Below are 19,980 nucleotides of genomic sequence, written 5' to 3'. Positions count from 1 at the left end.
GTTCAAAAGCAGCCATTATTATATACTCTCAAGATAAAAAGACAGCTCAGAATATGACCTATAATCTATCCATTGGTGGAAGCAATTAGGTAAAATTAGAACACATCAAATATTTATTCATAAAGTAAAAAAATTAAATTTACGAATGATTTTACCGAAGACACTACCTTCGAAGACTGCTGTTAGCCTTACAGAGAAGTACAGAGTTTGGTGTTCCTTATATAGAAGGAAGCACTCAGCACCTGTAAAACAAAGTCCTAATGGGAAAAAACTGTCATAACACAGTGACAACTAGTTTTGTAGCCAACATTTTCTGTTCTAAATCTATGCTAATTCTTTTTCTTCTAATTTTAAAATATCACAATTAAGGACAAAGAAACAGCTAAGGAGGTTTATATTCAAGGAAAAGGAGGAGTGCTGAGTGTAAATGGAAACTGGAATGGAAGAACCGCTCTGTACAAAGGGACCTCCCCTGTCACTGAAATTTAGGTTTCATTAAGGCCTTCTGGCTTATAAATGAAAAAAACAATATGTTCCAAAGTACCCAACATCCTAGTTTTAGAAATGTAATAAAATAGCAGCTACTGCTCTTTACTCAGTGAGGTCCTAGACAAAAATAACTATACACCTTCAGTCACCTTTGAGAGTAACTTTCAAAATGAATGAAAGGGACAGTTGTCCAACAGTGAGTCCTCCTCACTACAAAGGAAGTTGAGAAGCACCCATTGCTTAAGTTAGTTAAAATTAGACTGGAAAAACTGAAGAATCTACCATAGTGGATAATTCTCTACTGGCAATGGGATGAACTTAAACCTAAGGGCAGAAGAGCAAAGTATCCCAGTGCATAGGAAAGATAGGAAGATGGCTAGAGACCAACCTGGCTTAGCCATGATATCTTCAATGACCTGAAACTCAAAAGAGAGTCCTACAAAATGTGGAAACTAGGCCAAATTACAAAGGATGAATATAAACAAATAACACAAGTATAAAGGGACAAAATCAGAAAGGCCAAGACACAAAATGAGCTTAAACTAGCAAGAGACATAAAGTGTAACAAGAAAACAACCCACAAATACATTAGAAGCAAGAGGAAGACCAAAGAGAGGGTAGGCCTGTTACTCGATGAGGGGGAAAAACAATAACAGAAAATGTGGAAACGGCTAAATGATTTTTTTGTTTCAGTTTTCACCAAAAAGGTTAGTAGTGATTGCACATCTAACACAGTTATTGCCAGTGAAAATGAAGTTGAGTATGAAGCTAAAATAGGAAAAGAACAAGTTAAAAATTACTTAGAAAAGTTAGATGTCTCCAAGTCACCAGGACCTGGTGAAATGCATCCTAGAATACTCAAGGAGCTGACTGAGGAGATATCGGAGCCATTAGCGATTATCTTTGAAAAGTCATGGAAGACCGGAGAGATTCCAGAGGACTGGAAAAGGGCAATTATAGTGCCAATCTATAAAAAGGAAAAAAAAGGACAACCTGGGAAATTACAAACCAGTCAGCTTAATGTCAATAGCCAGAAAAATAATGGAGCAAATAATTAAGCAATCAACTTGCAAATACCTAGAAGATAAGGTGATAAGTAATATTCAACATGGATTTGTCAAGAACAAATCATGCCAAACCAGCTGGATAGCTTTCTTCAACAGGGTAACAAGCCTTGTGGTGGGGGGAGGAGAGGAGCGGTAGATCTGGTATATATTGACTTTAATAAGGCTTTTGATACTGTTTCTCAACCTTCTCATAAACAAACTAGGGAAATACAACCTAGATGGAGCTACTATAAGGTGGCTACATAACTGGCTGAAAAACTATTCCCAGAGAGTAGTTAAAAGGGGCTTGCAGTAAACCAGAAGAGCATATTGAGTGGCGTCCCACAGGGATCAGTTCTGGGTCCAGGTCTGGTCAATATTTTCATCAATGATTTAGAATATGGTATAGAGAGTACACTTGTAAAGTTTGTGGATGATGCCAAGCTGGGAGAGGTTGCAAGTGCTTTGGAGGACAGAATTAAAATTCAAAATGATCTGGACAAACTGGAGAAATGGTCTGAAGTAAATAGGATGAAATTCAATAAGGACAAATGCAAAGTACTCCATTTAGGAAGCAACAATCAGTTGCACACATGCAAAATGGGAAATGACTGCCTAGGAAGGTGTACTGCGGAAAGGGACCTAGGGCTTACAGTGGATCATAAGCCAAATATGAGTCAACAGTGTAACACTGTTACAAAAAAGAGCAAACATCATTCTGGGATGTATTTAGCAGGAGCGTTGTAAGTAAGATACAAGAAGTAATTTTTTCATTCTACTCCGAACTGATTGGGCCTCAACTGGAGTATTGTGTCCAGTTCTGGGCACCATATTTCAGGAAAGATGTGGACAAATTGGAGAAAGTCTAGAGAAGAGCAACAAAAATGATTAAAGGTCTAAAAAACATGACCTATGAGGAAAGATTGAAAAAAATGAGTTTGTTTAGTCCGGAAAAGAGAAGCGTGAGAGGGGACATGATAACAGTTTTCAAGCACATAAAAGGTTGTTACAAGGAAGAGGGAGAACAATTGTTCTCCTTAATCTCTAAGGACAAGAAGCAATGGGCTTAAATTGCAGCAAGGGTGCCTTAGGTTGGACATTAGTAAAAAATTCCTAACTGTCAGGGTTGTTAAGCACTGAAATAAATTACCTAGGGAGGTTGTGGAATCTCCATCATTGGAGATTTTTAAGAGCAGGTTAGACAAACACCTGTTAGGATTGTCTAGATAATGCTTGGTCCTGTCATGAGTTCAGGGAGCTGGACTAGATGACCTAACAATGTCCCTTCCAGTCCTCAGTTTTCAGAGTAGCAGCCGTGTTAGTCTGTATTCACAAAAAGAAAAGGAGTACTAGTGGCACCTTAGAGACTAACCAATTTATTTGAGCATAAGCTTTCGTGAGCTACAGCATCCGATGAAGTGAGCTGTAGCTCATGAAAGCTTATGCTCAAATAAATTGGTTAGTCTCTAAGGTGCCACTGGTACTCCTTTTCTTCTTCCTTCCAGTCCTATGATTCTATGTCTTTTCTATATCTAACTTCTATGATTCTAATAAGGAAATCAAAGGCTAGATTTTGGAGTAATGGACATAACAGTAGAGGAAATCCAGAAAAAGAACTCCCCAGCTGTTTGAGAGAGATGTTGTGCATCCACCCCATCTCACCTCATGAAATGCTCTCTTGATAATAAATTCTGTCAGTTTGGGATGGGAAAACCTGTGTCTGGGAGAAGGTGGTTTGTTTTACCCGTGTCACCACTTCCTAGCAAACATGTTTAGCAATACCCACAGGAACTAAGGTGACCACATCAACCTTAATTCTCATGTGGTCCTGTTCTGCACTGCTATATCTTCTTGGAGACGACAATGAGGTGTGGTAAGATGTAAGTATCAGTACTCTAGATGGGGTCATGTTTTGGCAGGGGAAATAGAGGGCAGCCTTCCACCGATGGCATGAAATCCATGGGATTTTTCTGAAAATCTTGAGAAAGTCATGCTCTGTACCCACTTTGCGGACAAGTGAACCCCACTCCAACCCAACTGGATGATCTCTTTGAAATTCAGTGAAAGTTTTCTAAACTTCCTTTGCCCTCCTGCAGGTTTTTCCATGGGAGGACATGACATGACCCAAAGACTAAAGCTATATATGTTTATATACATTTATTTTAGGGTTTCATATGTACAAAGTCCAATATGCACCATGTAAAAATTGGCCAAACAAGTTACTGCCCTGAGACAGTACAATCTAAGGGCACAAGCAGATCAAATACAGAACAAGGGGTATATGCAGTCTCTATTGCCAATACCTTTCATGGAACTGACAGGCTTCTAGGAGGCTTTCTAAAAAAGGAGGCAGAGTGTGCTTGGTGAAAGTTAAATGAGAGAAGGACACTAAGAGGTGTCATGAAAAAGAAACAAAATCAAGAGTTTCAGGAATGGGCAAAGGAGGCATCAATCAGGAACCTTGCGAAGAACATAGAGGGTGAATAGGGGCTTAAAAAGAGATTAAATAAGATACACAGGCAGATGTTGAGTTGTGCAAAGCCTTGAAAATGAAGTTGAGTCTCCTAAACTTGAAGCAGAGAAAAGTGGAAATTTATAAAGGAATTTGCAAGAGATTAGTGGGCAAGAGAAAGGATCTTGGTTGTAGTGTTTGGGTTAGATACGCAGCAACAAGGGGGTTTCAGTAAATAAAGTGACAGATGATAGAGATGTGGACTAAGCTGTTAGCAGTGGGAATGGAAGGGGAATGCTGGATTTTCAAAATGGTATAGAAGTAGCAGTGAATCTTTTAAATTAATCTGAAAACTCACACATTTGTATGCAGTGTTATTGTAGCCAAGTCGGTACCAGGATATCAGGGAGACAAAGTACGTAATATCTTTTATTGGACCAACTTTTGTCAGTGAGAGAGACAAGCTTTTGAGTTTGTCACCTGAAGAACTTTGTGTAAGCTTGTCTCTCTCACCAACAAAAATTAGACCAATAAAAGACATTAGCTCACCCACCTTGTCTCTTTAACTCACATACTGTAAAATCTCACACAGAGCACAGAATCTATAATTTTAATATTTTAGCACCACAATTCCCATACATAAGTTTCATGGGCTAACATGGAAGAATCTGTATGAGTTTTGTTAAATATCTTGAATAAATCATTAAAATGTGTGTGGGTTTCTTGCATTATAGTTACTGATGACACATAGTAATTGTTAAAATTTTCAGCTGATCATATCCTAAATCAACATTTTTGACAAGTAATTGGAGATAGAGTATATAAGAGTTATTAAACCTTAGCTGAGAGAAAAGAAATGTGTTTGGCAATGATGGAAGTATGTGACTAGCAGTGCAATCTTGTTAAACTGTTTGTAGTTTAAGGCGGTATCAACTGAAGTGTGTTAGATTTCATACAACCTCCCTATTATAAGCTGCTCACTACAGGATAAAGAGTAAAATCTTCTCATGTGACCATGAAGACACAAAAAAACACTTGTATTGATTTAACAGGTTTTTAAAAATGTTTACAGAAACACAGCAGATGTCTGCTTACTACATTTAATGGTTCAAATTAATTACATTAGAACATGTTTTGAACAAAAGCAAAGTACTAATCATAACCTCAGTCAATTATGAAAAGCAGCTGAAGCGGACAAGTGAAGTTACTTACAGACATTATTCATATTACTTACTTCCTGAGTCAACTTACAGCCCATGCCAAAAACACAGTACAACAAAAATATTATACAAGTGTATTTTAAGTATATAAAAGTTAGTACAGAGTGTGTCTGATGGTTCTTGAAATATGAGATTGGGCAGGATCTCCATAAACTCTTTGTTCTGCTGAAGTGGATTCCATGCATGGCGACTTCCATTATTAGCACAAAAAATAAATGCATCAGCCTCACTGAAGCATGGAACTGCTTCTTCATGAGAACTTCACAGATTAATTCAATAAAAAAAATGTAGGTACAAAACTCATATTATAGATTTTATTTTTTTCTCATTATGAAGCAGTCAGATTCTTAGGTGAATCCCATTCTAACAGTAATTTCTGCAAGACAGCAGGTAAGCTATATGTGGAGTTTAGGGAGACAAGTCAAAAGTACCCAAAAATCTAAATCAGACATGCGGAACCATCTCTCATAGCGATGTGTGAACAGATCACTTCCCCGTGTTTGGAATGTGTGAGTTTTTATAATATTTAACTAAATAATAATAAACCTTTCTAGGACTCAAGTGTCACAGACATTACTTAGTTGTTCAGTTGGCAATAATAAATTTCTAAACAAAAGTGTATGCTGACTCTGTAAATGGAATTATTCAAATACCACAGAACCAGATCTGCTCTCATTTATATGATAGGGAGTAACAGAGCAGAATTTGGCCCTTTCTCTGTATTTTCCTTTACAGATGGATCAGTGATGTCTACTACTATGTGCTGATGTTGAACTGCATGCACATTTCTCACTGGTATGAATGGAAGTCCTGACTTGGATAGAAGGCACTATATGGCCCTGCCTCTTGCAAGGATCAATGGTAAAATGACATTAATTAGCACAAGTAGTACCAGGAATTTACTATCATGATTAAAAGGTGACCATTAATGTCAACCATAATTTTGAAGTAACAAAAGGCTGCTGCATGCTGGAGGGAGCAAAGAGCCTTTTCTGGACTTGCATGGGATGCTAAGAATCACAGCCACTATGCTCAGACAACCACAGGGGTTTGTCACTGTATAAATTGGCTAAATTGGGGAAGGAAGGGACAGGAAGTAAGCAGAGTTTTGTTTGACTCCACTACTTCTCAGCTAGATATGCTGGCTTGAGGCCCTTAATGCCATACTCCTCCTTTAAAGGGGTGTTGCGAACTCCAGCGCAACCTAAAGCCCTCAACATGCACACTATCTCTGAGCCAGGGTGCCGCTGCTCTGCCTTGCCTCTAATGCGGGGCTGTGGCTAAATGCCATGAATGACCCACTATGAGCAATATATTGTTTTATAGCGGAACCCCTATTTTATGAACTAATTGGGGATTGAGCAAAAATTGAAATGCTCACAAAACTGAACATCTCAAAATTATAGAAGGTACAGTGCATAAATTTATTAATCATTCAATTATAGTGTATGTTACAAATGTACACAGTATGCCTGACTTTTCTTTGTGACAACTGCATCTCTTCTTTCACACCAAATCTGTCTTTTTCAAAACCACACTTGAAAGGAGGCTGACAGATTTAAGTTGCATTGGATGGCAGAAAGATAAGATCAATGTTCATGAAATCAGGGTTCTACTATAGGTCACATTTACTTTCTTCACTATAATACCACAAATTTTATGAGGAAATTCGATCAATATTTCTTTAAAATATGCATGTGGGATTAATTTAATCTAAATGGGACCTGACCCTGCATTCAAAACTCACTGAAGTATATGGAAGTTCCATATGCAGAGCAGCTACAGGATCAGGGCCCATAGTGCTCCTACTGAAATCAATAGGTGTTTTGCAGACTCCAGTTCTATCACTGGTTACTCTGTCACCACTCCACAGACTTCAGTAAGTATCGAAGCAGAATTTAGCCCTAACTGTATATATCAGACTACATCAAAATATGGCCTACTACATTTTTATAATATATTAGTGAAGCAAACAAAACTATAATCTCATTTTCCTATGGGTGTGGTAATTTCTACACCTTTTTCAGATAGTGGAGCTTTAAATCTATTTTAATTTATTTTCAACAGAGACCATCATTTCAATAAGAAATGGACAGAACTATGTCATAAAAATTCATAGTTTATGAACCTAGCACTTTTACTAGACAAGGGTTTATTTTGTAAGCCAAAAAAATGCATAATTTAAACTCCTGAAAGAGAGTCACTTGAAATGCCTCTTTACAGTGAAGTGCACTAGTAATAGAAAGGAACAGGGAACTATTCTCACATCATTCTTCTAATGAAAGACACATAAATCATTTCCATGTCAACTGAGCAGACTGCAGGTTTTTACAAAACATAAATCTTCTCTGAGACCAAAACATAAATCTTCCCTCTGGCCCTAAGCACCAGCTCTCCTGTATTACTGCGCAGAGGAGATAAAAATAAAAATAGCTTGAAACTACAGAAATATTATCTGCGTCTCTAGACAAGTTTACCTTGACAGGGTCTTCCCTCACATTTAAACAACATTTAAAAACCAGGAGATAATCCCATGACTACATCTAGCCCAAAAGAAATGGATAGGTTAATATTTTCATGAACTCTAATAACCTCCATTTAAATGGCAGAAATGGTTAAAATACAGGTTCCTGTTACTGGAGACATATTTTTTAAACAATGAAAATATAAAATCACTTCCAAGTTATATATTCTTTTATTAATCAGTCTGCTTTCACCTGCAGTTTTTAATTTTAAGAGGCAGAATAACACTGGATGAAACATTTATAAACAGGATTTCCCTTTTAGGGCCTGAATCTGCACATCCTTTTTCACACTAGTAGTCCCATTTTGGGATGTGTGAAAGGACCAGTTGCATAGAAAATGTCTGTAGAATCAGCCCACTAGGTGTGAAGAGCATACTTCAAACAGCTAATATTAAACACTCAAGGATACAGTATATTACATCTTCAGTTAGTTAACTATTCAATAATTAAGGTTTTAAATACAATGTGCATATTGAAACTTTGTGATATAAAATAATTTACAGTTTTATCCCTGTGTGAATATTACATAACCTGCTACATCAAAGCTGCAGTATGCTGTTGGTGTATCGTCTGTTTACTGAATCTAAAAGTGACCACAGAACTTGCCCAGACCTGAATTTGCCATTTCCTCATGCTGACTACTCTGCACAGTATCTGTGTATGAATTTCCCTTGAGCTTGATTTAACTAAGCCCAAAGAGCCAGCATTCCAAATATCTGTTTAGTAAGCAAGTCTTAGGTACGTTTGCTTGTGACTGACTTAACCTTTGGCTTCTGTGTAAACACTTGGTGCCATCTGGATGAGTATTTTATAACTCCCAAAAGGGATAGATCCACAAGAACGTACAGATGGACACTCATTTTCCTGAGGAACTAAAAGCAGCAGATCAAGTGTCAAGAGGAATAGTTTTCATATATTTTACAAGAGAGATCGCTGCACTACCTTCCTTCACCTGTCACTCTTCTGACATGACATGCCCAGGCTTAAGCTGTGATGCCAGAAAGGAAGAGAGGAGCTTAGCCAACTGTGACATTTCAGAGACCAGTCTCTCCCTTCCTAAGCCTAAATTCTGTATTTTGACAAAACTGTGCAGTAGAACACTGTAACCCCCGGTTTTTATTCCCTGGAGGGTCTCTAAAGATAGCACTAGTTATCATAGAAATTATTAATTTTTAGGACTTGAAAACAAAATAATATATTCACATATAAGACAGTATATTACATAATGTTAAGGGTATAAAATGTAACTAAAGTGAGAAGATTAAAATTTCATTCCTAATTTACACTATTATAAATTTTTAAAAAAATGTTATAAAAAAACAATGATGAACCTTTAATACTTGTATAGTACTTTAGAAAGGTAAAGCACTATAAACTACAAACTACACACAGTGGCAGAAATGAAGTACGACTATGAGCCCTAACTTTGGATTTCCTGTGTCAAATCATTACCATAATCAAGGACTCAATGTAAAGGATATTCCATGAGCAGATGTATGAATCACTGACTTCAGGAAAACATAACAACTTGAACTGAAGATCTTTTAAAAAAATGCTTAAAAATGTAGTGATCAGAGCCATTAGAGCTTATTGTGTAATAACGTATGATTCAAATGCATATACTTAAATACTGCAAGAAATCCTAGAAACCCTCCCTGAACAAAACTCCTTTTGACTACTTACTTCAACAGAAGTTCAATGCACAGACGCTTTTAAATTTATCTTTATGTCTCCTTCTCAACTTTGCTTATATTATATTTCTAATTCAGTTTCTTTTTTCTAAACATTTCAAGCATGGTGAAATTACATTAAAAACAACAAAATATATGAAATATTGTGGAACTTTATACATGCATATTATCTTTGCAACACTCAAACTAACATATTGCTTTAGGGCCTGACCCAAACCCCTAGACTTCAGTGGGCTACAATCAGACCTTTACTTAACCATATGACACATGCATTCCCTCTTGAATTCTTTGCTTCTTCTCTATGCCTAAAGTTTTGTTGTTGGTGGTGGTTTTTGAAGGGCAGTGAAGAGATTTTATGAAAGGTTTTCAGACTTGTATTATTAACTGGACAGATTCTCCAGACCATTATGATCTCTCAGAGCAATGCATAGTTTGACTCATGTCAATATACATTATAACTGACTAAACATTTTGGGGAACTTTAGAAGAAGTATTTCTCGTTAAAATATTTTGGTATGTGTTTCATCTATCTGTTAAGACTGTTATAGCTTATTGAGTAATTATGTATTTTGGCACACGTACTAATTCTGATCATGCATTATTTACAAGCCATGCTGTATTGCAGGGGTGGCCAACCTGTGGCTCTTGAGCCACGTGGTTCTTCAGAAGTTAATATGCGGCTCCTTGTATAGGTACCAACTCCAAGGCTGAAGTTACAGGCGCCAACTTTCCTTTGTGTCTGGGGGTGCTCACTGCTCAACCCCTGGTTCTGCCATAGGTCCTGCCCCCACTCCACCCCTTCTCACCCAGTCCCCTGAGCCTGAAGTGCCCTTGCTCCTTGCCCTCACCCCCCGAGCCTCCTGCATGCCAAGAAACAGCTGATCGGGAGGTGTGGGGAGGGAGGGGGAGGCGCTGATCGTGGGCAGGAGGTGCTGTGAGCAGGGGGCAATGTACATTGGTAAATTCTGGCTCCTTCTCAGGCTCAGGCTGGCCACCACTGCTGTACTGGCTCTTATGGTTACCTCTGTCATGTATGCATAGTTAAACACTTGTTGAAAAAAACGTGGATTTTCCCTCCAGTATCCCCTGCACCCTAATTCTGCTCAGTGTTGGGGGTGTAGGTGGAGAGTCAGGGAGCTACTTACAGCTCCCTGTTTCTATCATGGCATATCCCTGGCATGAAATAGAGCAACACTGGGTTTGCTCTAGCTCATGCTAGGCCTGGGGCAGCACAGAATATGGGAGCCTAGGCCCTGCTTTAACTTATACCACTGGTGCATGGTCTCCAAGAAACCTCATGCAGTGGAGGATGAGCATAGTAAAACAGAGCTCTGCCACACCAGTGTCACCCTGCTTCCTGAGCACTTCCTCTACACTGGGGTGGAGAGTGACTAACATAGGAAATGATCTGCTAGCTTTGCACCTGCAAGGGGTTCTCTGCTTGAAAGTTAAAGCCAGAATCCAGGCCCTTTGGATCATATGAATAGCACAAAAAAGGCTAGTGCCAAATCTGGTCCAGAATCTCTGTTTTTGTAGTTTGCCTCACAAAATTTCAAATTAAAAGTGAAATTTATTTTAGTTATTCCCCCAAATCACCCAAGAACAAATTTATTTTATATTTCCATATCACCAAAATAACCAAACAAAACATTTTCTTAGTAGGAAAAATCAGAAATGGCTCCAAATAATGCCAAGCTTCAGCCCAAAATATTATTTTGTGATGAGTTTTAACCCCTTGAATTTAACAAGGTTTATAACTGAAACACTGACACCGCAGTCTTTGCTACAGCAATCTGAATAGTATTGCTATCAGGCCTAATTCAGTGTTATTTGAACCTCGGGTATTATCTGACCTACTATTTATTTATGGCAGAATGAGCCATCTTTCGTCTGAGGTTATGTATTATAAAGTCATGGCTACATAAAAATCACAAAATGAAGCATAAGATTTAGAGACTGGATTGGATTTTCCCCTAATCACTGTCCCTGACCTCATTTGCCTTTTTGTAGACACCCATGACACTTTGCAGCGGTAGAGTGACAGTTTTCTTGCTGCGCTATCTATTCAAGCAGTGTTGTAATCTGTCTTCAAGTTGCTGTGGTGATCTTGCCTCATCTCTCAGTTAACAATTACTGTATGTGGAAATTCTTCAGATGGTACTAGCACTTCTCTGAGGGCATCATCAGTTTCTGCAGAATTAAAGTTGTTTTACTATGCCTGAATCATCTGGACTGGAACACTTTATAGCACCTTCCATCAAACAACAAATCTCAAAGCTTTAGATGTCTGTTTTATAAATATGAATGATTTAAGCTACAGTAAGGTTAAGCCCACGCAGTTCAAAACTAGCTTCTGATTTTGGATGTCCAACTTGATACATCTTGGACCTGATTTTCAGAGAAGCTGAGCACTCACAACTCCACCTGAAGTAAATGGGAACTGGGGGTGGTCAGCACATCTAAAATTTAGGTTCGAGATTTCTCTAATTGCTTGATTAGATTTGTGGTCTCTTTTTAGCAAGAGAGGGGCACACAAGGACTATACCTGAGCCATGGAGCACATGAAATATAGATCTCCTTGACACTCCTTCCTGTGTCTTAAGCTCAAAATCATCTTCTCTACTTCTGATCTAATGGTCCCTTCAGGCCTTAAAATCTAGGAATCTGTATGAAGTGTAAACTACTCCCATTCATCTATGAGAACATTAACTCTGAAGCCTAAGGATCTCCAAGTTAGAATATCAAATTTGTCAACTATTTCACTGTTAATCATTTTCAGAAAAAACATTCATCCTCTCTGTGACTGTGATCAGAGTTTGGATGTGTAAACAGTGCATTAGTATAGAAGTACCACTTTTTCCCTCCTAACTGAAGCCTATATATAAAATCTTTTTTTATGCTGGACAAAGTGCATAGGATTCACAGGTCCTCACTTCTTTGTTCTCGCCTTCCCTGCTTCTTCCCTCAAAAACTGTATTTCAGTATGGATGCATAGGTCCCAATTTCTGATATTCTTTCCCACATATCCTGCCTTAAAAATGCCAGAACAATACGAAAAAAGTTCAGCGGTGCAATCAGATTGGATTATATCTATATCCAGTTACTAACTCCATTTTGTATGATGTGTTGAACAGATGTCTAAACTTGCTTGACAGCGGCTTACCATATTGCACTCCAGACTAAAAGTCTGTCACCAAGAGTCATCAAGATTGCAATCTGGGGCTATTGACTGAGAGACTTTTAGCTACTGACCCACCCCCATGGACAATGGGGGCTGGCAAGTGGAGCATGAAAATGGAGAAGGAGCTGGAGAATCCTAGTGGAGCAGATGACAAGGAGTCAGACTCTATTTAAGAGCAAGGGGCAGCCCATCACCACATGTAAGAAGGGCATGCAGGAGAGAGTGAGCAGAAGGGAATCTGCCCAGCCTGAAATGTTGATAAACCTCACACACAGAAAGGATGAGCTTACACTAGGGGAGGGTGCCTCTCAGGACTAGTCTGGACCCTAAAGACTAGTGACTAGACTCTGTGACGATCCAATTAGCTTAGAAACACATGGGACACAGTGAATGAGTCAACTTTCAACTGATCATACAGAGGAGTAAGAGGCCAGGTTGTACGGTGTAACAGGCATCTACTATAATGTAAAGTGTAACTGAATATTAATGAAGAAAGGCAAATTTCAAAGATTTCAGTCATTCAGTTCAGAAAAAAATGCAAAATTCCACCACCAACATGTAATGTTCAGCCTGCTCCCAACAAATTATCACTTATGCTAATGAAATCACCAACTTCAGTCCAGTCTCCATTCTTTCCTTCAAAGACAAGACTAATCAATAGACAGTAGCAAACAAACAAGCAAATCACTGATATTTTAGACCCCAATCAGACTTTGGATCATTTTATGACACTGAGACACTACAGGTTGAAAATATGGGAGATTGTCTTATGGGGATGGACACAGGTGACACATCCATGTTTACTCTACTTGATCCATCATCTGCATGACAGCATCCAACATCAGGTGCTGTCCACTTCCAAAATCTTGTTGTGGAAGGACTTCCATTAGGATGCCTCTTCTGCTTTTTCTACAGGGAATTAGTAGGGGGTAACGTTGGAAAACTTTGACCCTTTCCTTCAGCTTATGCTATTTAATGCAAGATTTAGAAATTAGGTTACTACCTCCCATGTTTTTATTACAAATATGGGGCCTGATTTTGCTTGTATATTCAAGATCTGCAGGACAATAATTAGCCCAGATGTCTCCAGCTAGGTGTTCAGTTTGTCATCAGTACACGGGAGGTGGTGGTGGTTGAATCTCCATGACTGCAAGAGACCTGGAGGTTTCCTACTCCAAAATTGGATCTGATAGACTGTACCTACCTACTATGAAAATTCCAGGTACAGCAGAGATATAGTAGATTTTAGCATATAGATTCCTGCTGCATCTCAGAAGGCCTTGCTGAGCTGAATGAAATCCTCTCTGCTGTCGAGATGCTGAGAATGAAGTCACCCACAATAATCAATGTCAGTATGGATGATGGCTCTTCTGGGTTAGCTCAGGACCTCATGAAAACCATGGCGCTTTCTCAGATGGCTGGCTGACTCAATGCAAACAGCTGGTCACACTCTGGATCTCACGTTTGGACTGAGAATTAAGGTGGAAAATATGGAGCGTACACCTTTACCTTTGTTTTCATCATGCTATCTACATTATCCTGATCAGTAGAATGTGTGTGTGTGAGTGAGAGTGTAGAGAGAGAAAAAAAAACATGATTATTTTTGGTTGTCTTCACTCAGACAACATCAATACCCTTGCTGTGAGGAGTTTTCATTTTACTTTGGGAGTAATGTTATTTGATTCAGACAGAACTTTCAGTTCCATAGAACAAAAGCCTTTTCTGGAAAGTTTTGGGCAGCATCAGTCAATGAGGTTCTGTAGATGCTCAGGGAGCTTCAAGCTATCACAATGCAATTTGGATCCATTTTCTTTCTGGCTGATAAAATCTAACAGGAAGACATTTGACCTATTAGTGGAAAGGACTGCCAACATTTCCTTTCTGGGGCATAAGGTGCCCGCTTCTCTTAAAGAAGCAAGTGTTATATACTCGCTCAAGAAATCATCTGTTGACACTGATTTTGCTAATTATCATCCTGCCTCAAATCTTCTTTTTGGAAGCAGGTTACAAGGAAGGTAGTAGCACAGGAACAGTAGCAATACCAGGAGTCCTGATACTTCCTTGACCCTGACAGAAGTACAGAGACTGCTGTGAGCTTTTTAGATTACAATCTCATTCTGGGAATGAATGAAAAATCAAATATCCACATTGTTTTTGGTATCATTCGCTATGTGGTTTTAGTAACACAGTTGCAGAAACAAAAAGGGATAAATGTTGTTGCTCAAGAGGCTCTTTTTTCTTTGACAGGACTCAGAAGGTCTGTCAGGTGATTCCACATCTACACTAACAGTGCTCAGGCAATGAACTGCAGGATTTTATTTTTTCTCCCTTCCTGTTCAATGTGTATTTCAGCACACTGGGTAAAACAGCGAGCCTCTATAGGCAGCAGTGCCTCCAATGTGCAAACACTACTCAGCCATCGGACAGCAGTAGCCAAAAATGGTTTTTATCTTGTACACTTGAAAGAATTTGGCAATCTTTTTGCCTTGCAATGCTAACATTGCTCTGACATCAAAAATTACTAGAATGTCTTCTGCATAAAACCACTCAAACTTTCAAACTTTAGGTGATGCAGAATTATACTACTATTAGTAGTAGTAGGTTTGCCATGATCACAAGTGCTATGTGCTTCACAGAAGATAGTTAAATTGCGTTTCTTGCAGTGTTTCACAGACTGCAATGCCTTTCCATTAATTTCATATGCAATTTAACCTGGTGATTTTAATCTTCAAATTCCTGGTTCCTTTAAGGAACTTTCCCCACATGATGTTGCATTAGCCGAAGCATTTGAGTGACAGTGCCCCTGGTTTAAATTGGGAGGTGGGTGCTGGAGGCACAGGATTTTCAAGGAAGCACTATTAACTGTGGAATTTGCTCCCCCCCTTTGGGTGCCCTGCTAGATGCGACAGAGTGAGGGGAAAGGCTAAGAGGGCAATATGACAGACTTAAATTTTGGACATTTGGACCAACAGTATAGAGTATGGATTTTCATTAATATATTTTATATTTGAACAACAAACAACAATACACAGCTCTACATGTCTTTCTCCTCTAGCACAGAGGATGCTGTCTTCCAGCTTTCATGGAGTCAGAAAGAAATTAGAACCTAAATAAAAAAATTACTCACTCAAATTAAATTCAGGTAAGATGGAGATGATGCGAGGAGGAAGAGAAAAGCATTATGATGAGCTGTAAAAGCATTTTGATGAACTGTAAAAAACTCACCCTGTATCGAAGTCATGCGGCCACCAGTGGTTAAGAAAATGCACAATCTCAGGGTTCTGTTGTACTCATTGCAACACAGTATAGCACCAGTTATATGCCTTCCTTCATTTTCAACTGGCAATAAGACTTCCCCCCCCTATTCTTAAAACAGGACTTAGCCATGTGACTTCACCCTTTTGTCATGCCCAGAATAGACTAATGGAATGTGCTGTACCTAGGATTGAAGGCATAGGCCAAGTAGAAATCCACTCAATAATTATACATTCATGAAACCCAAATATCAAGTAATGTCCCATCTTCAGAAATGACTGGATGTTTATATAGCTAATAAGAACATTCACAGTGATGTTGGATAGAATTAGAAAGTGATGATTCAGAGCATCAGGCAACCACTCGCTGACAGAGTTTAGGAAGAAACTTCTCCTGTAGAGAGACAATTGTTCCACGATTTTCCACTACAGGGTTTCTCACAGTTGCCTCTGAAACATATGGTATTAGCCACTGTTGCAGAAAGGATACTGAACAAGATGGACCTCTGAACTAAACCGATATGGGTATTCCTAAGTTCCTAAGCATGATAGGCCAAAAAGCTACCTATCAGAGTATCCAGTTATACTAGTAAAGAATAAAAAAAACAGACTTTTTGTACGGCTATAAGCACTTGAGCTTCAGGCCAAAAGCCAAACTAACTAGCAACGGTTTGGGAACAGATTTTCAGTATGGGCAGATTATTCTATGAAATTTATCTACCACTGAAGTAGCTGATACTGGCTATTGCTGGAGAAAGGATGTTGAAGTAAATGGATGGTTTCAGAGTAACAGCCGTGTTAGTCTGTATTCGCAAAAAGAAAAGGAGTACTTGTGGCACCTTAGAGACTAACCAATTTGCATCCGATGAAGTCAGCTGTAGCTCACGAAAGCTTATGCTCAAATAAATTGGTTAGTCTCTATGGTGCCACAAGTACTCCTTTTCTTTTTGCGAAGTAAATGGACTGATCCACTTTATCCAGGCAATTCTTATGTTGCTGTGCTCCAGGCTGTACATTGTCACCCTGTTCAATTTTGGATCAATTTCCAGGGGCTGGTTCTAATATTTAAATTGTTGAGTGGGTTAGGCACTAGCTATTGCAGAGTCCCTCCTCTCCTCTTGCCATAGCAGTTATGACAGACTGACCATAAATACCTCTACCTCAACCCACTCCCTCCTCGACAGCTTTCGGGGGGAAAGGGAAAATAAAGGTTTTGCAGCCTCCTTGGAAGATTCACAAATATAGAATATTTGGCAGACCAAGTGAAGGAGCAAGTTCAAAAACAGGGGACCCCTAACATAAAACATCCTGCCAGCAACTGTCTCTCGTTTTATGTAGAGTGAGATCCAAACTGAATGTCTTTCCTCATCACAGCTGTGCCCCTTAACTCAGACTTTGAGTGTGATTTTCAGAAAGATGAGCCCCAAGAGCTTCATGCATTTTATGTACATGTAACTGCATACCAACTCTGGTGGAATTATCACTATTATACATGTAAATCCTCCATTTGCACAAGCAAATTTCACAAACAATTGTTAAAGTTGTGTGCACAAAGGCTACTCTTCAACTTTCTCAAAATCAGGCCTTGTATGTCAAGTTTCAATATTTTGAAAACAGAAATACAGTATTATATCACAGAAACAACAGTATAATAGCCTCAACTGAATGCTTAATAAATGAGCTAGCTGACAGAATACTCACATTATCTTTAGACAGCAAATTTCATTTGCATTCTAAGCTTTTACTGAAAATCAGCAGTTTAGTTCTTTCACTGGTAACATACATGCTACAAGCCAGCAGGTTAAAAAAGGACATTCTCATTGAAGTTGTGTGGGAAATGTCTTCAGGATGTTTTGACTATTGCTATTTTCTTTTTGATGTTTATACATTTCCATTTACCTATTCAGTGTCAACTAAGAAGTGAGTGTCCCATCTTATAGGGAATTACCTACCGATAAATATGACATTTAGAAAATGCACAGACATCTGGAAATAAGGACATGGCTTTTTTGTTTAACAGGAAAGAGGTTTAGAAACAAAGAAACAAAAAAAGCCACACTTCTTGAGTGGTTTCCTTCCTCCCACTGTTTTTTATTGTTTGTTCCTTTGTTTTCTGGAGTACGTACCCTTAAAGCAGCTTGTCCTGGAGGCCCTTCATCTCCCTAGGAAAATCAGGGGGAGAGGGTAGTCAGCAGTTCGTTCAGTTACACATTTTTTACTTTTACACATAGTTAGAGGATATCAGAAAGAAACGTAAGTACGGTTGATACCATATTGATCAACAACATGGTCTCACTTCACAAAAGCATATGTAAAATATAAAATAGCTTTACCAGACCTGAAGAAGAGCTCTGTATAGCTTGAAAGCTTGTCTCTCTCTCCAACAGAAGTTGGTCCAATAAAAGATATTACCTCACCCACCTTGTCTATGTGAAATGTTATTTCTGTAGTGCCACATATGTGCATGATAGTTTACAGCTATACAAAATGACAAGCCCCTGACCAAAGAGGTACTGTTTCAGAAACTAATCCTGCAGATACTTTGCACAAGATTAATTTAATGCACACCAGGTAGCCCATTGAACTCAATGAGATTGGTCATATGTGTAAAGTCACTCATGCGAGTAGTGTTTGTAGAGTTAGATCCTCATACCCTGAGGTTCATGCCCTAAGCTAGAAAAAGGACAGCAAGGGATGACATAAAAAATGGGTTTAGGGGGCTTGGGGAAGATTGAGGAATACATTAAATACTACATAAAAATATATATCTCACGATCCTTAATGTACAGATCTTGTTGGTTTCTTTATTAATATAATTTGTATTTTATATTTAGAATTATAAAATACATTGATATATCATATTTAACATTTGAGAGATCAAGAGAAGACAAGAGGATGGCTGCTCTTGAGTGGAAGTTAGCAATAGAAGACAGTCACAAGTCATGGTTATGTTTATGAAGATGAAAAGTATAGTGTATAAGAACTAATATTCTTGGTAACAAAATATATATAGAAATTAATATTTCTGGATACAGAACTGGCATTGGATAGTGTAAATAAATAAATAAATTAGGGCTGAGGCCACACAACGTGGATAAAATCAAAGATTAAGTAACTGCTCATTCAGTGAGCACCTTTCATCCTGCACACTGATGCAGGGGTCTTGTGGAAAAAACAGTATGTGATCATGTAACTAAAGACTATATCATAATACACACAAGGAGGCCCAACTGAATTTTCACAGGCAACCTTAATTCTATTATTTCCTAATTTTTGAGCGCTCATCTTTGCAACCGTAATGCTCTTTTAACAGTTTTCTGTGTGCAATATGTCTCCCTCTGTGTGTATTTATATATATAGTATAATGGCTAAATATTAATGAATTTACACACACACACAAATACCTTTTCTCCCTTAGGACCAGCCAGACCAGGATCACCAGGATCACCTTTTAAGCCCTGTACAAATACAAAAAAAATGCATATAATGTATATACATTTTAGTTGACAGAAGGTCTTGGGCAAAATTCTCTGTTTGTGTGAATTAGCATCTGCTAATCAAATCAGTTTTAAATCACTAATATTATTACTTTTGAAATAGAGTAAATATTTATTTTGATTTGTTCAAAAACCAAGAGACACCTACCAGAAGTTTTAGGTGCCCTCAACAGATATTTAAATATACAGGGCCAGATTATCTGGACAGCTGTGCTTCATTTGCTCAAGTGGTGCAAAGGGAATGGGAACGTCCCCTAGACTCCGCCTGGGAATCTCTCTGCTGTGGCCTAGCAGGCATAAAGCCAGCAGAGCCAGCTCATACACCAATCACTCCACAGTATCTGGTAGAACAGGCATGTGTGGATGAGAAGCAGGAGGAGTGGTAGTGATAAGGAGTGCAATCCCCAGCTGACATATTGTTCCAAGATCACCATACTCAGAAAGTGTAGTTCAGACCAAGCCTCTAACCTTCATCTGGAGCCAGGAATAGAATCAGAGAGAAATAGTCAGTTTTTTAACAGTCCCCGTCTATGTTGCAACCAGTGAAAGCGAGAGAAGCAGAGAATATGTGCTGCCATTCTTAGACATTACAAATCCAGCAATTTTGCCTACTTAAATCACCACA

At 38.6% G+C, this 19,980-nt stretch overlaps 1 protein-coding gene across 1 annotated transcript in view; it reads right to left on the bottom strand.

Annotated features, from left to right (window-relative positions):
* COL19A1 (collagen type XIX alpha 1 chain) overlaps window positions 1–19,980 on the bottom strand; it is a 337,043-nt gene that overhangs the window by 168,122 nt on the left and 148,941 nt on the right. Inside the window, exons 14-15 of the mRNA XM_073336362.1 lie at window positions 19,263–19,316; window positions 17,985–18,020 (exon numbers count right to left, since the gene is read on the bottom strand). Coding sequence (XP_073192463.1) covers window positions 17,985–18,020; window positions 19,263–19,316 — 90 coding nt within the window. The remainder of the gene's footprint in view (window positions 1–17,984; window positions 18,021–19,262; window positions 19,317–19,980) is intronic.

Source organism: Lepidochelys kempii, chromosome 3 (genome assembly GCF_965140265.1).
Source record: "Lepidochelys kempii isolate rLepKem1 chromosome 3, rLepKem1.hap2, whole genome shotgun sequence".
Taxonomy (NCBI): Eukaryota; Metazoa; Chordata; order Testudines; family Cheloniidae; genus Lepidochelys; species Lepidochelys kempii.
The sequence above is the reverse complement of the archived record's forward strand: the minus strand, read 5'-3'. Positions and strand labels throughout refer to the sequence as shown.